The sequence below is a fragment of the Thermobia domestica genome, chromosome 5 (assembly GCF_964235325.1).
Source record: "Thermobia domestica chromosome 5, izTheDome1.hap1.1, whole genome shotgun sequence".
Taxonomy (NCBI): domain Eukaryota; kingdom Metazoa; phylum Arthropoda; class Insecta; order Zygentoma; family Lepismatidae; genus Thermobia; species Thermobia domestica.
The window spans coordinates 127,928,556-127,947,571 of record NC_137458.1 but is presented as its reverse complement, the minus strand read 5'-3'; the positions used below and the strand labels follow the sequence as shown (position 1 = coordinate 127,947,571).

The window sequence follows — 19,016 nt, the reverse complement described above, 5'->3', positions numbered from 1 at the left end:
TAGCAAAATTAGAAATGAACTAACAATTCGAGTAACGTGGACATTTGTGTGGAGAATTTAAGTCACGAAATTTTATTAATGTCACTGAGAAAAAGAGGGTAATCATAAGCGTCGTGGTTGTAATTACAAGTGGAGAGTTTCTGTACAAAGGTAGAACATCATTACGATGTTATCATCTTGTAACAAGAGATCAGAAATGTTTGACAATCGAAATGGAAAGAGCACATCTGTAACTTGAGTGCACAAAATGATATCTGTTTATTTGCGTGTTTGTGTCTTGTTATTGTATCTGTATATAGTCAGGATTTCAGGTTTTATTGTAAATAGATTCTTAATGCATTTCTTCGTATATTTAAATTGTGAAATAACTTCCAGAACTATTCTAGTTTATGCATTTTACAAATATTAGGAAAAAGCAGTAAATTCAAATTGATTTCACAGTGCTTTGTAGCGCAGACATGGCTACAGGATGACACATGTTACTCCAAAAGTCAATTCATTTCTTATTTTGCTCCGTGTAGGCATTCCCTAATTGATGAACACTTCTAAATATGACAAATCAAATTTCTTCTTATACAGCTAGTTACCTATTAGAACCTGAAAAATCATTCTTGATTGACGATAAAGTATTAAAAATGTCATAAATGTAAACAACAAACCAGCATACAATACAATCAAATTAAATCTATGCTTTCTACTTCAATCATTCTCTACTGCATCTATACTTACCAATCGTAAAACTAGATTTCTTCTCTCCTTGTAACTCTTCGTCATATTTACTTAAGATGGTTTTCTTCACGTTACCAAATTCGTCAACTTCAGGTTCATCATATACATTGTAGCCATATAAGTGGGGTTTCATTTTCTTTCTATCTATGTTCTATACGGAAAAGAAATTACAATACGTATTAAAAAGGAAAAGACGAAGAAAAGCTTACGTTAAGAGTATCATATCAATTCTAGCTTACGTTAAGAGTATCATATGAATTCTAACAATCATATAAAGCAGCTGGAAGAGTTAAAAAATAATACAGTGTATGAAATTAAGAGAAATTTATTAACATTCCATATATACTTTTTTAGCTAACAGTTAAATAAGATGACTATCAGCCTTTTCTTCTTTTTCAATAAATAGGAAAATACAGACAAGCTAAGTTGAATTCAGTAGGTAAGTTTATACACAATATATATTACATCGTACGTGTTACAGAGACATTTATACTATTTGTCGCTGGTGTATTGTACAAGGGTCATTCCATTACATAATGTACACTAATTTTGTTTAGTTACATGTTTATTTTTTTATAGTATCTCTTTACAAGTCTTCAATTCTCCCTGCTTTTCAATTACCGAGTCAAAACGTCCGGGAAGCTTCGGTATTTCATCCAAGACGCCATTTTTGTTTATCTGTTGAACGTCTACGATAATGGCGGCAGAGAACTCTTCTACAAATGAAAAACCACATCCACAAAGTTGTTTTAACTTTGGAAACAGGGAGAGGTCGAAATCTGGTGGACTCGTGTCTGGACTGTGGAGAGCATGAGGTAACTCTTCCGATTATATTCGCGCAGCTTTTCACTTATGACATACGTGAAGTGCGGGAGAGCGTTGTGGAGAATGAGGACCCAGCCTTGAACAACTGAGTCGAGTTTTAAGCATTTTTCTGCGTAGTTTTGGAAGAAGTCACCATAGTAACTACCATGACACTTCTTCCACATGGAACTCTGCCTGTATGATGATTTCTTGATTATCATAAGCAAAAATCATCATTTGGATCACCGCAAGTTGCACACCTCGTTCATCGATTGATGATATATCTTCTTCTGTCATGTTACATTCCCTGATTCCAAATGTATATATTGAATATTTATACAGCACACGAGATTATAATGAAACACACAACACAGTTATTCACTTTTGAATATATATATATATATATATATATATATATATATATATATATATATATATATATATATATATATATATATTCACTCCAACATATATCGTGTTTGTCACATTAAAATATACATTCGGTCTCTACAAGATGATTCTTCGTTCTATCTATCCTTTTTTAGTTACCGTAATGACATCAAACAGATAAGTTGTCATAGCAACGAAATTAAGAAATATTTCAATATGATACAAATATTTAAATTATTTCTTTATATTTTTCTTTTTCTTCTTCTTAATTGCTTGTGCCTTTAAAATAGCACTTTTGCCCGTAAATAGAAACAATACTTAGAAAGTACATACAAAAATATACATTATCGTTGTAACTTCACGTAAAGCATTGTGGACTCTTTGCCACTGAAGTCTCAATCTTAATGTACAATCTCTGATTGTCAACAGACACAGTACCCGAAACATATACAACCTACATTTCTAACATTTATCACAGCCAACAAGTGTACACTACACAGCTCGCCAGCACTCGTTCTGCTGCTTCATGACTGAAGTTCAAATGACGCACCGATTACTGCGATTACATTATCCACTACACATTGTTGCCAACCTGTGCATTACTTATGAGATGACTTCGTACTTACTGTATATTACTTCAAAAAATGGACGCGTCTTATATGCCTATACAGAATTTTGGTTATTTCAATTTCAACAAGTTTTCCGGATTCTGAGTTGTTTGATGTTTTCACTTACACAGTTCATTGACTCAGCAAATGCGATTTGAATACAAATGTTCTATTTACCATTTCACAGTACATATCCTCCTCTCTAGAAGTGCATGCAATTTCACTTAGTTAAGCTTGTAACATCACATATTGAGTTGATTTGGAGTCTAGCGTAACATTTGGCACAGAGACTATATGAGACGTGAGATCCGAACCACATGAGCTCCTACCAGAAATTAAATCCGGATCTCTCACGCTAGAGGCGCGTACGCTAATCATATAACCACGAAGGAACAAATCATATAACCATATACGGTCCTTTCTAAAAATATAATTTTATACTTTAAAAATAAAAAACAACCTAAAAGGTGCAAGACAGATTTCTGGCTTACAATCCTGGTACGCCAATCACAACGCCACATTAACTCTTCTCCTTAAATAGGTCTACACTCTCCACTCAAGGATGAAGCTAACATTTTCAGACAACACGGAAGGTACAACTCTTGTCCTGCTTCGACATTCCAGTGATAAAATAATAGTGAATATCTATAACGGCTGAACTCTGTACTAACTGAAAAAAATCGGATGTTGTCGTGGTTAGCGCCACAGTATGCTACAGACCACAATTCGATTTTCGTCTCAGACCCACATGTTTTTGCTCTTTGAATTCGCACCTATAAGGGACATAATGTAAGGAAATTTGTTGATTCCTCCAATTTTCTAATATTTCACAATGATGTAGTTTTATAGTTTATAATGATCTTTTATTTATTGCGTCTTATATTAAATGTACTATTTCGGTGTTCTCTAAAGCCTTCTTCAAGAGATCTGAGCAACTCACATGCAATGCATCTCAGTTCTCAGAATTTCAACAGAAGCGATAACAATCTTGCTACCGAGGTTTTATAATTATTTTAAGGTTACTTTTGTTCGCAATCAATCTAAATAAAATATGAATGTTTATAATCACTTGTCATATCCTCTTATTTCTAATTTCATATCCTTAAATAATTAAACTGAGAAAGAAATTCTATGTTCCCAGCTCTGCCGAGGACGGTAAAAGGAAACACAGAAATAGTAGGGTTAATATCAGGTTATTGAAAAAGTACTCAGCCTTTGGAGGTCAAAATTGACAATAAATGTATTGTGAATCGAAAATAACATTACGAACTCACATAAGCACCATTTTGTTGGATGATCTTCACCATTTTGCCGGTGGCAACTTAATCCCATCAATATTGAACATCTGTGGTTCCTGATCAAAAAAACTGAAACGTGGTTTCCACAGGCATCTTATGAACCTACCTTAACACCATGCAAGGAGTTCTACAGAGACCGAAACAAATGATAGATGGTGCCAGATCCGGGCTAAACGGTGGATTCATCAAAATCTCCCAGCTAAGTTCTCTGAATTTCTGACGGGTCGTTACAGATGTATGCGGTCTGGCATTGAGCTAGTTGTCGACAGTATAGATCCGAATCTGTCGTTCTACCCGCCACCAGAAGCTTGTGATGCACGATGCCCTTCCAATCCCACCAAACGCAGAGCATAACCTTCCTGGGCGTCAATATGGGCTTTGTGACAGACTGTAGAACTTCTCGCTTCAATCTCAATCTTTTCGCTCACTGTTGTTGTATATTGTCCATCTTTCGTCGCTCGTGATCAACTGCTTCAGAAATTGCTCAAGTTTGTTACGTTTTAGTAGAGATTTGCAGCTACAAATTCAATCGAGTAAATGCTTTCGAGTCATATTATGTGGCACCCAAATGTCGAGTTGCTTCTTGTAGTTCTCCGTATGGTGTAACATTGTTTAATGATGGACGTAGGTCACTGACGATCTAACTGCCTACATTTGCCAGAATATCATTCACTTTTGTTGTGATTGGTCGCTTACTGAGAGGAACATCTCGGACATCGAAATTCTGACAACGAAAGCAATTGAGCTATCTTTTGGCTGTTGTTTTTGATAATTATATCTTGCCCCTATACAACACAAATTTCTTCACGGGCTTGCGCAGCATTTGCGTCTTTATCGAAATAAAATTGTAAAATTGACCTGCTGCGACTCATATACCCTGAGATATAAGACACTAATACCATCTCGTGCGCAAAGTGCTCAATATTTTTTAGACGTCCTGAAAAGATTCAAAAAAAAAAAAAAGTGTCGTAGAGGTTAGCTCACCAGAACAGTAAGGCAGAAACCAGGGTTCAATTACTGTCGTAGTCCCACATGTTTTTACATTGAACTATCACTGATTTCGCACCTACAGGGGATATAGTGTAAGGAAGATCAGCTGACTCCCTCTATTTTCTCATATTACACAATAATCTAGTTTTTATAATGTAATGATCATTTATTTATTGCATCTGATATTTAATGTCTATTAATTGCACTGATTGGTATCTCTGACACTTTCCTCACTAGATCTCAGCAACTTACAAGCAACTCATTAGGTCTGAGAAATGCAGGAGCAGGAAGATCAAACTTGCCATCGACATTTTCAAATTTTCTAAAGGTTGTTTATGCTCGCAACCTATTTGAATTATTATTTACAAATATGAATTGACGAGATGTTTATAATAACTTGTACCAATGTTCATATCCTTAAATTAAATTACGATAGGAGTTGCTAACACAACCTCGTCAGGGAATATCAAAGCAGTACAGTTAATATCATAACGCATCAAATACTAGACGTAATGAATAAAATACATTAAATACTTCACGCATTACAAATTATAAACATGCGTCAAGTCATATTATACAAATTGGTTACAAACAAAAACAGCTTAAGAAAATTTAAACGACAAAATCGGTTTCACTTCTGTCAAAATTCTAAGAAGTGAGGTGCGTCGTATGTAATTTGCCCAGATCAGTGGAGGAAGGTGTCAGGGAACACCGAAACAAGATAGTTAATATGATAATACATTAGAGGCAGTAAATAAAAGGTATTAGAAATTAATATAACATGCGTCAATTCATATCCGTGAATAATTATTTAGTTTGTATAATTTTCAGTGTAGCTGCATTCTTCTACATCATGTATCACTTCAATCTGTACTCTAAGACTACCGAACAAAATATATAATTTATTACTTGTATTCAGATTACGATTGCTGAACTTGTACCGTCATTCAGTTTCTATAAATACTTTAAATTACGTGACAGAAATTACCAGGGTATGATATGTTTGTTGTCATTCTTAATCCAAACTTATTTCTGAAAATCATAGAATTGGGTAACAATTAATGCCTGTATTAGACTTCTTCTCAGCCTGTTTCTTCTCAGTAATTACAGCTTTCACAAAATATATTTTTTGATTAAAGTGAACTTATAATATTGAAATTCTCAATCGATTTCACCTTGCTATCACATTCATTTCACTTCCGTATACTCTGAATGAAAAACGAACTAAAAATTCAGAAAACGTGGTAAACAGAACACTAGAATGATGGTTAATTTATCAACGCTATAATAGTATTTACAAAATAGACCTCTTATAAAATTAAAATTAAGTGCTGCATATCCAGATTATACCTACAATCAAAGTTCCAGATGCTAATATTTCTCTCTCTCAAGCGAAATGTAGTAGAAAATTTTATTTTGTCACTAAAATTTTCTGTGTATTTTCGCACAAATGCGCAAATTATTTGCTCTCTAGTTTTCAACAGAGAAATATGGATTACATAGTTTGTGGAAAAATGAAATTAAATTTGCTACGGAGAATTCTATAATGTTAAATACTTTTCTAATCACTGTTTATAACCCTTCAATAGGAAAATACTTTGCAGTTTGTTATCTATTGATACTTATCACAGATATAATTACTAAATAATCGTAAAATATATTTACCTTCTTGTATCTTTCATCATCAATCATGTTAACATTAACAAGCACATCATCATCTTCATCTAGTACTCCTTTATCTTTCAGCGTCAAAATAACTGCTTTTCCCTCACTAAATCGGTCCTGAAACAAGAGAGAAAATATAGGTAAGTGCTGTCATTGTTAATAGTCTTTGGGCCACCAGCAAATGCAACGGTAGTGTAGCATTTATTTATACATTTGTTTCTAACATACGGTGATACAACTATTTCACATGTTTTTTTCTCATTAATATCTTGTGCTTTAAAATACGCATAAATTATTTAGGTTGTTTATGAGAATTCATTTCCGTGATCTTCTCGGACTAAGAGTTAAAACTTGATTATATATATATATATATATATATATATATATATATATATATATATATATATATATATATATATATATACTTACTATTAATGACCATATCGTTTTCTTACCTGCATTTTTTAAATTTACAATAAGTAGAGCTAAGATTTCTATAATCTAAAACCTTTGAAAACATTTGTGCCCTAAATGGCAAAATACGACAGAATTACCCACAAAAATAAATAAATATTTAACCAAAACTCCGAAGAATGGTACTTTATTAGTAAGTTAAGGAAGCTACTTTCTCTACGCTCTGAAGCATACTTCTTGCCCTGTAACGCACTTTACTTTTCCCAATAATGGCCAATATGTTTCTGAGCTAAAAGTCGACTAAAATATGACCAACGATATTCTTTTATTCCACTTCAGGCCCAAATACTATGACCTAAAGCTAAAATACGGTTTCAATATATATTTATATGACCGATAAAAATGAATTTTCGAATTTACGAATCCGAAATGTGTTTATAACGGCCGAGTATTTTGCCTTGACCATATTAATACAAGATAGCCATGCTTTAGCAATTTTCGAAAGTTTGTTGATCTCTGTCTAGATGTTGACTATGTAGTTAGCTAACCTGCCAATAGGTGGCATCAGTGAGCATGCAATAATCGTTTATGTGCGTACAGTTATTTTGACTACAGATCATGTAGTGTAGTGTGGTGTGGCGTGTTGCTTGTGAATAATGATGCCGTTTTTAATACTACAGCAGATATTTACTGTCGACGTGCACTTAGGAAGCAAGTCATATAACTACGTTGAAGAACAACTTCGTGTTAGATTTCCAGATGCATCTGTCACAAACAACTCAACAGTAACGCGATTCATCACTAGCTTTCGAAGGACCGAGAGTGTTGCAGACAAAATTAAGAATAAGTTCTTCAATACTGCCAGAAGGAAAAACAGATGAGGTACAGTCTTTAAGTTTGCGTAAATTGTAATCGCAGATAGGAATAGCGAACGAGAATGCACAAAAGGCCACAAAAGAATTAAGTCTACGTGCATGCGTACAGAATCTTAAATTCCCACTGTTAAAAGAATTAGGTACTGCCAGTGCTTTATAAACCAGGTGGATTTTTTTTTTAAATGCTAAGGCGTATTCTCACTGTAGCAGTTTCATCAGTAGTCAGAATAATAAATATCCACATATCTTACATGAATCGCCGCTGCACTCACAGAAGATAGGAGTTTGATGTGTTATTTCTCAAACAGGAATAGTGAGCCAGATTATTTTTAACCAAACACTTCAGTCACGCATACCAGGATATAATTACGTAATTTGTAGCTCTTCTTCAGCATGATGAACGATATTGTTACCTGCAACAAAGAGGGCTAACGTACCATACTCCATTACCACCATGCATTTTTTGGAAGAAATGTTCAGTGATCACTGGAAGTCAGACGGTCTGTGGTCGTTCGTTCCTCTGCTCGTCAGACTTCAGACTTCTTTCTCTGGAGATTTTGGAAGGACGTGTATATCGAGAAAACCCACCTGCTCTACAGGACCTGGATCGACCCATTACTACAGAGATGAATTCTATTAGTCCTGATGTCCTACAAAGGGTGTCAAACAACACGGTGTGAAGGGATCGGACCTGCTTTAGGAATATGGTACACACTTCCAATACTTGCTGTAACACATCATCAGTTGTGAATAAGTACATCCCAGCAAAACGAAAATCGTAACCTAAAATAATCTGTTGAAAAACTAGAAGGAAAATTGAGAGAACTAGAACAGATAGTTACAGGAAAATTTACAAATGAGGAAGCCTCTAAGACAAAGGAAGAAGACATGGAAAATATTGTGGTGCAAGTAGCAAAAGCATATGGAGTAGAAATAACACTGGAGAGCTTCCAAAATCATTTAGGGTTCTCATTTCAAGAAGAGATAAAATAACACCGATTTCCATGGGGTTTTGTTACCAATATGAGCGTTTACCAATACGAATGTTATACACGGTGTTCGAAAAACAAAGCATTAACTTTAATAGAATGTAACAAACCCGAGTGGTTGCACAAGTAGCTCTTGTGGCCAGTACACATTTGCTGTAGATTTTGACATAGATGGGTGTGACTGCTGCGAAACCCCGCTGTCAGTTACATGCGTGCTCGATAAAGCTAAGAATCCCAATGTAGAAAGAGCATACCGAGTAAAGCATGTTGGGTTACCTGGCGATATATAAACATGTGTTACCGTGATGGAAGATGATCCAGATGAAATCAAGGACAGGATTAACATCGCAAATATTCGACGCACTAGTCTTACAACCTAAATGAAAACCAGAAGAAAACGGGGCGTGTGGCTTATTGCACCCTTATATCAGACTGAGAGTTGTAGGTTCCTTATGGCAAGTATGAAAACAAGCTGGAACTCACCTGCATGTCACAGATCGCCACACCTACACAACAGTCCAAACACAATCGGAGACAAAATGACTTACCACTGAATACTACTCCCCTACATTCGCAGCACCGTCGAATTTTTCCGACACTATCGAGCACGTTCACGATGAACAGTTGTCAGGGTGATCGTGCAAAAGTAACAAAGAGAACGTAGACCTCCTACCAATAATCGACTGTTTCGTCTCCATGCGATCACGCGAGTGGCAATGGTGAGTAATCGCACCTCAGCTGAGGCAGCCCGAACGAGGCGTCACAGAAAGACGTTTACTTTAGGAACCGTCTGTCTCCAACAGTATACACCACGACCCACGCGGTAATTATGACGAACAACTCGGCCTTCCATAGCCCCACTATACGGCAACGGATCAAAGTCACTTTGTTACACAATTTTTCTGCTGTTTTGTCGTGGTGTCTACATATGATGGGTTTGCACTCAAACTACATTCGTCTTGTTAGTCTGAAATACTACAGGATGTCTACTAAAATTTCAAAATCAGGGTGTCTATTAAAATTCCAAAATGAAATTTCGTGACTTTTTCTTTACCAAATCATAAAATTTCATAACACTCTTAAGAGCAAATTTGGGTGCGAATTAGGCCGAATTTTCATCCATGTGATAGAAGCGTGGTTTGCCTGCGATTTGATAGCGTCTAAAGTCGACCATACACATTTCTGATGGTGAATTTTGACGTTTTATAGAACAAAATTTTCAAATCTGTATTTACATTTGTACAAATTTTAAAAAAATCGTGACCCTAAAGCTAAATTTCGTGACTCTTTCTTGCCTTTCATGACCGTTTTCTGATTTCGTAACTTCTTCATGACTTTCGTGACTGATAGACTAGCAGTAGCTCTTTACAGAAACTATGATTATCCTGTCTTCTACGGTAGTCGAAATAGTGGGAGCTTGAGCTAAAGATCAGTATGCCCTTTACAGATAACAAACTCTGTGGTGTAAATCAAACGATGTATATATATATACGAGCTGTTTTTACGTGAGATTTTAGAACTATATATTTTATACGCATACCACTCAAGACTTTCTATGCGCAGTTTTGTAGTAACCATGCCTTACGAAGAGGTGCCGATATTACTTAAGTTCTTTTCAAATTGTATGTTTTATCACTTTTAACGTCTTTTTCGGAATTATTTACTAAGTTTATTATTTCTAAACAAATTTACTTCACTCATCTTCTATACAAGTGAAAAATGCGTCACTCCTAGAACTACATTAATGACTCTTTACTTTCTTGATCTTTATCTGTGTTTCCTGAGTAATTTGTGACCGACAGACACTCCATTGTTCATAAAACATACATACAATATTTTCTACAACAAAACGCCTTGGATACAAACCCAGAAAATTTGTTCGTATCACATCCCACTTTTTTTCTTTTTTCTTTTCTTTTCTTTTTTTTTTTATCCCTCTCTCCCAATTGTTATTGAATGTTGTTAAATATTTGTTACCCAAGGACACTAAATGACCCCGTTCTCGCCTTTGGTGAGGTATATCCGACTTAGTTTACAGTGGGAGTACATGATTTCGATTAGTGTTTAACTGTTGGGTGAATAATCATACACTGTAAAAGAATATTCGTTTGAGTTGAGTTTCGCATCCTTTTCACCAGTGAGGCTATATAAGACCCACACCTACAGCTTACATGAAATCAGAACCACATAAGCTCCCGCCTGGGATCAAAATTCCGGTTCTTCGTGCTGAATACAATATAACCACGAGAGAGCACACGAAGATTTGGTATAAGTTTCATGAGAATGTGCCGTTGCGAACTAGTCATGAGTTGAGAATGACTTTTAACCCTAACTTTAACAGATCTTAAAATGAAGAAATTTCAACGTCACAGATATACCTATTAACATACGGTTGGATGTGTTGCAGTGTTCATGAAAATATTTTTTGAAGTGACACACATTTGCCTATCAACGTACCATTAGGTATGAATTTTCAAGCAAAACATTTTTTCTTCCATCTGCAATTTTGGACCGCGGGCACGGATTCGATCTACCTTTAACAAAACGATCTATAGTTTTTTGAACAAAATTTTACGGAAGATAGGTGTAAACATGTCATATAAACAATTCTAACATTTTCTTTTCTTTCTTTCTTTCCTTTTCTTTTCGTTTTTTCTTAACGTTAAAGATTCCGAAAAAAATCAGATTTGGATCCTACAACCAGATATCCTTACAAGAAGAGAAGCACATGCATATAAATTTTATTTGAATGTACTTACCATACTATGTTCAACTCGCATGCCCCTCAAATCACTTCCAGTATACGCATGTCTCTTATCATTTCTAAACTCATCATCAACCAGATCTCCAACACCAAATTCGGCATCAAGCTCCTCCAACATCTTCGCCTAAATTAAAAAAAAATAAAATAAAAGTAATGAAATAAGTGCATGCTGTATATACTAAATTCTCAATATGGTTTACTATAATTATAGATTTTTTTTTTTTTTTCAACTTTACATTTAATCTCACATATTGAATTCTTCTTCGTTTTCAAACAGTGTAGGGAGACATGATTCATTATTTTCGGGACAATATTCCTTTGATTCTCATGAGAAGGCAGCACAAGTGGAATAATTAAACTTGCCCTCATTAAATCTTACTATGTCAACTGTACATTCAAGACACAGGGAAAACATTAAAAAAATTACTTTCTCTTTAAAGTCTTTTCGTTTTCGGATTTCCAAACTATGCCTTGCGTGTCGTAAGTCTTTGAGGACGGCTATGTTCATCCATCTGTCCACAGGTATCAGAACAAAAACGATGACATAAAGAAACTTTTTTTTTTTTTAATCGACTTAAGTGTCCTAAGAATGGGTACCATCTCCTTCGTTAACTATTCAAACAGGAAGTGGTGGAAATTAATCGTTTCCGGTTCCAGCGCTTATTGCTATAGAACAACACTGAAATTGAAAGTGATTGAAATCTGCTACTACTTCCGGTTTCAATACTGATTTCCATAAAGCAAAAATGTTAAAAGATATCGAAAAGTAGTATTTTTCAATCCATTCAGCATTCAAAGATTAGATGTCATTTCATCCGTTAACCCTCTATTCAAACCACAAGTGGTTGAAATCAATCATTCCTGGTTTCAACACTGATCATCATTGAACAAAACGGTAAAAGGCATCGAGAAAGTGTTTTCTGCTATCGATTCAGCGTCCCAAGAATAGGTTCCATCTCCTCTGTTAACGTTGATCTCCATAGAACAGAAACTGTAATAGATAGTTTTTTGCAACCAATTCAGCGTCACAAGAGAAGATACCATCGCCATTCGCAACACATTACACAAACCAGAAGTTGGTTGAAATTTACTACACATAGAGCAAAAGCGGTAAAAGATATCGATAACACTGACAAAACCGCAAGTTGTCGAAATTTACTAATACTTCCGGTTTCAATATTAATTTCCATAAAGCGAACACGGTAAGAGATTTTGAAAAGCGGTTTCTTAACTAGATTCAGCGTTCAAGAATGAGTTTTGTCTCGACTTTTATCTATCTGTTGAAATCAAAAGTGGTGAAAATTACGAGTTTTCGGTTGCAATACTAATCGCATAATGGACAAAACGGAAATAGGTACGATAAGCAGTTTTTGATATGGATTCGGTACCACAAGAATGTGTTTTATCTGATTTTATTCCTTTATTGCAACAGAAAGTGATACGACATCAATTACCACTTCCGATTTCAGCAGCGTTAAACTACATTAAAGAAAAAGACAAAAACAGCAAGAGATAGCGAGTAATGGCTTTTTAATAAGGATTCAGCGTCCGAGGAACAGGGTTCTATCTTTGATTTTATTCCTCTATATTGCAACCAGTAGTTACAGATGCACTACTTTCAAGTTTGAGTATTGAATTCTCATAGTTTGGAAGTGTATCGTAGTTTCACATTATGAAACGTAACTCACGTTGTTCATAATTAGTGTTGTTATATGAGATTGTTCTAATTTTAGGTTCTAATTTGGGGGTGTATAGTGAGATCAAACTTATAAAGAGTTTTACGAGTTAATTTCCAATGTGAATTTGTGTGTCTGTGAATAAATTATCTTATATGCACTTGGTAAGGCTAGCACAAACAGATTTCTCCGACACATACCTGGTATGTTCTGATAAGGATGATGCTTTCATTTCCATACTATTGATTACTGCTCAGCTCCGACTCTGATGTAATTCTTGTTGGTGGTGAATTATTACCTCGGAGACAGAGTGTTGGTGACTAGTAGTACTTTACTAGTCATATAACTTAGTGGTTAAGCCGAACGCCCATTGTTTCGGCGGTGTTAAACTTAAAAGGAGTTGTTATGTCCATGATGACGATTGATAGGGATACTGATCCAACTCCATAAACTACTAAACTGCATCAAATCCCGGATCTGTCGGAACTCCCCTTTCTTGAAATTACCTAATCTTTTATATCAGGATCTTTGCTGAGGTTGATAATCTAATAGCTCGTGGACGTGACGTAAAGCCACGTGCAGTAATAAAGCATTCCGAGCGCGGGTTCTAGAAGTTCCAGAACAAATTTCGGAATTTACATAGAAAGAGGTATGTCTGTGTTAGCTTTTCGTAATGAGTTCAATTACGTAAGCAAATCTGTTATAAGCGCATAAGACAAATTCACAAACATGATTGTATAGCAGAATTTACATAGTGATCTAATTTTTCAAATACAATTGTTTACAAGTAAACTTATTTCCTTATTTTCTTATTTCATGAACTAAAAATGAGAATCAGATTTAACTTGAAAATAAAATCTAAGATTGGTACTGCCACATTAGTATTAATTTACCATATCCTGTTAATTTTTTTGTTATACAAGATGGTCAAATTTTCTAGAAATTTGAAAGTTTTGTAGATTTTCAAGGTTTGATAACGAAATTCACAGTTTATTCACGGTTTCATTGTTTTCACGGTTGGGTGGGCATACTAGTGAATTCCAATCAAAGTTTATCCGTTTAGCTCACAAAACTTTACTACTCCTCGTTGTTTCTCCTCCGAAGATGATATTAAAACACAAGTCTATTGGTGATGTTGATCACTCTTCGTTCAAAAAGATAACAGATGATCCAATTACATCGGTCTCTTAACATAAACCTTAAACTACTTGGCTGCCAACTTACAATCTGAAGAAAGAAAAAAATATGTGTTACTTTCCAATCTCCCGTCATCCTCCAAGAAATTAATCACTCACCCGCTTTTCTGCCTTGTCCCTTTCCTCTTGAAGTTTCCGACTTCTTTGTACCCATTTATACGTATCATCAGCCTCGTCGTCAGATTCTGCTAATGTCTTTGTTTTGGCCAATTTGGCTTCCAGCTGACGCCGCTCCTTTCTCTCCTGAAGTTTTTCTTTTAGTTTTTCACTTCTTGCCTTTTCCGAAAGGTTTACTGCAAAAAGAAACACACAACAGACATTCTATTAAAACAACACTGAAATTAACTATATATATAATAACTATATATAAAAAGAAAAGTACACTCAAACAAGGAATTCTGAAACTGAGCGTCACTATCATTTTACTAACGAGAAACGAAGACTTTTCAAGTTCTAGAGGGCCCATAATATAACGCAAAACTTTTAAATTTTGAGCTATTATTAATTTTCTAACAATTCGATTTCCTTTTGGCTTACTCTCTGGTCTTCGAAATATTGTGAAACTTATTATAATTGGACGCTGCCTAAGAATCGACTGGAGTCTTTTCACTCAAAACCTTCTGAAATAATTTGTAAGACCAATTCCTTCATATTGATAAAATTCGTTCTTGTCCCTTTGCAAGTGGAAAAAAAAAAAAAAAAAAATCGAAACTAAGGCGAAAAAATCCTACATGACATAAATATTCATTTATTTCTACACAGTGTCTTTGCCCTGAACTTTTCAGAAAGCTAAGAGTAAATTTTATATCTTACGTATCTTAAATATGGATACAGAAAACTCAAAGTCAGTCTCCATATTTTTAAGTCATGTAGGTCTATGTTAACCCATATAAACTGTATTTCCCTCCTAATATAAACGACTGAACTTCTGACTAAAAAGGTATTCAAGATTAAGATTCAGAATTTGACATTTATGTACACAGAGTTGGAGTAATAAATTATTTTGCATGAGCTAATTCAAATATTTGTTGAGTACTTGATATTAGTCGCTATACCAATAGCAATGGGAAACGTTAGCGGGAAAACGCCAGTTGGTACGAAGGGATTTTGCATTGTAAACCTGACGCGAGTTATTCCTAACTTTTTATCTTTTAACTGATGTAATCAAAAAATTCTCTGTCAATAACTGAAACTGCAGCTTGCACTCGTCCCCAAACTGTTATTTCATTAAAATGGATTTTGATTATAATAATGTACGATCTTTAATATTTATTATTAGATTCATACAAATAAATATTTATATCTTTGGTTTATGAGATTTCTTTCCACATATTAATTATTTAATTTTGATATTTTACTATGCTACCTAATCGTAATTATTATTATTTTCAGTCTAGTATTCATTAAATTTTAATACAACTTGTTCTATTTCAATATTAACTATCGCTCCTATCATTCTAAACTGAGAAATACACAAATTAGGTTCACAAATCATTTTGGCGGTATTTGACTTCTCTCAAAATGAGGTATTATCGTTATTATTGTATGATCGCCTCTTCTGCTCAAAAAATTTTAATTTGTGCGAGAGCCATCTTGAGAACACTAAATTATTTTTGAAAATTGCAGAAATATGTATTTACAGAATTGTCTTCATTTCAGTAATAAATAAATAAATAATCAGATATCACACTAATCTTTTTTGCACATACTTAAAGCTGAACTTATGTGCAACTGAACTGTTAATGTATTTACTTTCGATGTGTGCAATCGAAGATTCCATTCTTGAGGATACACATTTCCACCTGCAGTTCACAACGATCCTACTCACTATCAACAGGTACGAAAATAACTAAGTTGACTACTATACTACGTTTAACGCCATAAAAGAATTCATATTTCCTAGTCAGAACTATGAATCAGAGCGCTAACTAGCAGATTTAATGTTATTTAAGTCATATCAATTTAAATAATTTTATATAACGAATTACTCAACTATTTGTGTTCCAATGTCAATTACGCGTATATCCAATATTTTGAATACGGCACTCGAGCACTCCTCCTTAAGGACAAACACAGGCTTGTCCATTACATAATAAGCTTTTCATATGTTTAGTTATATCAACACAGTAGAAATTATAAAAATGATTGCTAAATTATATTAATACTTAATTGTAGCTCCCAGTAAAGGTGGAGGAAACTATTTTCTTTTTACTGTATATACAACAAATATGATAATGTATGTACATAGATTTACTTCACTAAAAACCAAACTAACCCTATATATATATATAGGTATATATATATAGGTATAGGTATATAGGTATAGGTATATAGGTATATATTCTCCAGGTATTATATGCAAACTGATTCTTTAAAAAAAATCCGAATTGTTGCCCTTGTCGCTCGCCAGAAGATTAAATCGACGTGTGTTCATCGAAATTCTATGTAATAATTTTACGCTGACATTTGTTTCTAGCTTTTATGGATACAATAACGATGTCATCCCAATTTCTATCTAGAATTCATTTATCTGTGTTTAGTTTAGGAACTTTTATTCTAATGTGTCTCATACAAATTTCTTTCAACATTTGAAGAAATTTAGTAAAGAACACTCATATCCTGTATATATCTAAATATTGAATATAGCAATTAAAATAAGAACACAAATATGTGAGTAGTTTGTTCTATAATAATTGTTTGTTATATAATAATAATCATTATGTCTACCAAACTTATAGTTAAATTTCCTGACTTAGTATAACTTATGAAAAATAACAAGCTCTCACCACTGTTTCTGGACATAGTAACAAACCTATTCACATATATATTTGATATTATGGTCACAATACAAATTTAAACACAATATATATTCCTAAAGTTAATTTCTTTCGTGGCAATTTTGTCATGTTAACCAATGTCGAAAAATATTTTAATAAATACAAGTACCAGTACAAGCATCATCTGTGTTTACGAGAGTATTTAGACAGTCGAACGTTGGGATTCAATTCCCTCATTAGCATAAAGGTGGAGCATTCCGAATTAAACAGCTTTATCATTTTTATATGCTGTGGGTATGTATGGTGGTCTTTAGATACGGCTCCCACTATCCCAACCTTGGGAACAGAAAAAAAAAAGATATATATTTAAACCATAATTTTTAGAAACTTGGTCTATCTGCCCTAATAAATATACTTTTCCAGAATGTCTAGAAGATTCAGGGTATTGGATGATAGGACCTGTTACAAAATTATTAAGAACATTCCCAATATAAAAGTCCACAGAACGATTTATCCCTGACCGGTAGACAGCCTGAATACGTTCCACACGCTCCATTAGTAACACTGTTCAACAACGAAAATGTAAATTGAACAAAATCAGCTAATTCTTATAGATTTTGTGGTGCTGATCACGAATTTGAAAGTTATTTTCGAATATTAGTTCTACTTTTCGTTTTACAGGCATGTCTAATAATAACGCTTTAAAAATAAATATATTCGCTTCGTTTGGGGTAAAATGTTACACTGATCCGGCAACACTGGAGAAACTATATGAACGCTTGGTTTCATTGTGTTCCTTATCTCAGTAGTGTTCTGCTATTGTTAGAAAAGACAGGTTTAGTGCAGTTATCAGCGTTTTGGGTGTGACGTTTGTGTAGTGCAGGACATAAAAATACAACTACAAGTACGCAAAAATACTGGTATTTCGAATGTATATTTTTAAATAGTTGTCGGAACTATTTCAAGTGACATTTTGAAGATTTCAATAAACAAAAATGCCGCGAAATTGTGTAAACAGTGCGGATAGCTTCTGCTACGTGTGTGGGGAAGTGACATTTTCCTCACAAAAGCAGACTATAACACCACTAATAAGAAAAGCCTATCAATATTACTTTGGTTGTAAAATTGGAGACCAAGATAAATCTTGGGCACCCCACATTGTGTGTAACACTTGTGCCAGCAATCTAAGAAATTGGATTAATGGGAAGGGGCGCTCAATGCCTTTTGCAGTGCCCATGATTTGGAGGGAGCCAAGCGACCACATCAGAGACTGTTATTTTTGTATGGTTCCTTCCGTCAAGAAGGGAATTTCCACGAAGAAGAAGCGGGCCTTGATCTATCCTAACATTCCTTCTGCAATGCGCCCTGTTCCACATGGAGAAGGACTACCTCTTCCTGACCCACCTAAAGAATACGATCTTGTTTCTGATGATGATCAAGAAGTTGAAGCTCCTGAATCAAGTACTTCGAAGGACCCTACGTTTGTTGTAGAAGAACCTCCATGTGAACCACATAGACTTACTCAAGAGGAACTAAGTGATCCAATCAGAGACTTGGACCTCTCGAAAAGCAAAGCCGAAATTTTAGCGTCACGCTTAAAGCAATGGAATTTATTGCAGGAAAAAGTACATATTTCAGTGTATCGGAATAGGGAGAAGATGTTCACTTCATTTTTTACTATGGAAGACACACTTGTGGCATGTACAGATGTAAATGGTCTCATGAGGGCACTTAAAATTAATTACGAATCTACGGAGTGGAGGCTCTTTATAGATTCGTCCAAGGTGAGTTTAAAGGCAGTGTTTTTACATATTGGAAATGAACTTCCTTCAATTCCTGTA

The 19,016-nt window shown here is 34.5% G+C and overlaps 1 protein-coding gene across 2 annotated transcripts in view; it reads right to left on the bottom strand.

Annotated features, from left to right (window-relative positions):
* Positions 1-19,016, bottom strand: part of LOC145686117 (U4/U6.U5 tri-snRNP-associated protein 1) — a 132,652-nt gene that overhangs the window by 27,823 nt on the left and 85,813 nt on the right. For both annotated transcript variants that reach the window (XM_081759087.1, XM_081759088.1), the window contains 4 exons: positions 14,498-14,691; positions 11,522-11,650; positions 6,485-6,601; positions 730-880 (listed from right to left, as the gene is read on the bottom strand). In XM_081759087.1, coding sequence (XP_081615213.1) covers positions 730-880; positions 6,485-6,601; positions 11,522-11,650; positions 14,498-14,691 — 591 coding nt within the window. The remainder of the gene's footprint in view (positions 1-729; positions 881-6,484; positions 6,602-11,521; positions 11,651-14,497; positions 14,692-19,016) is intronic.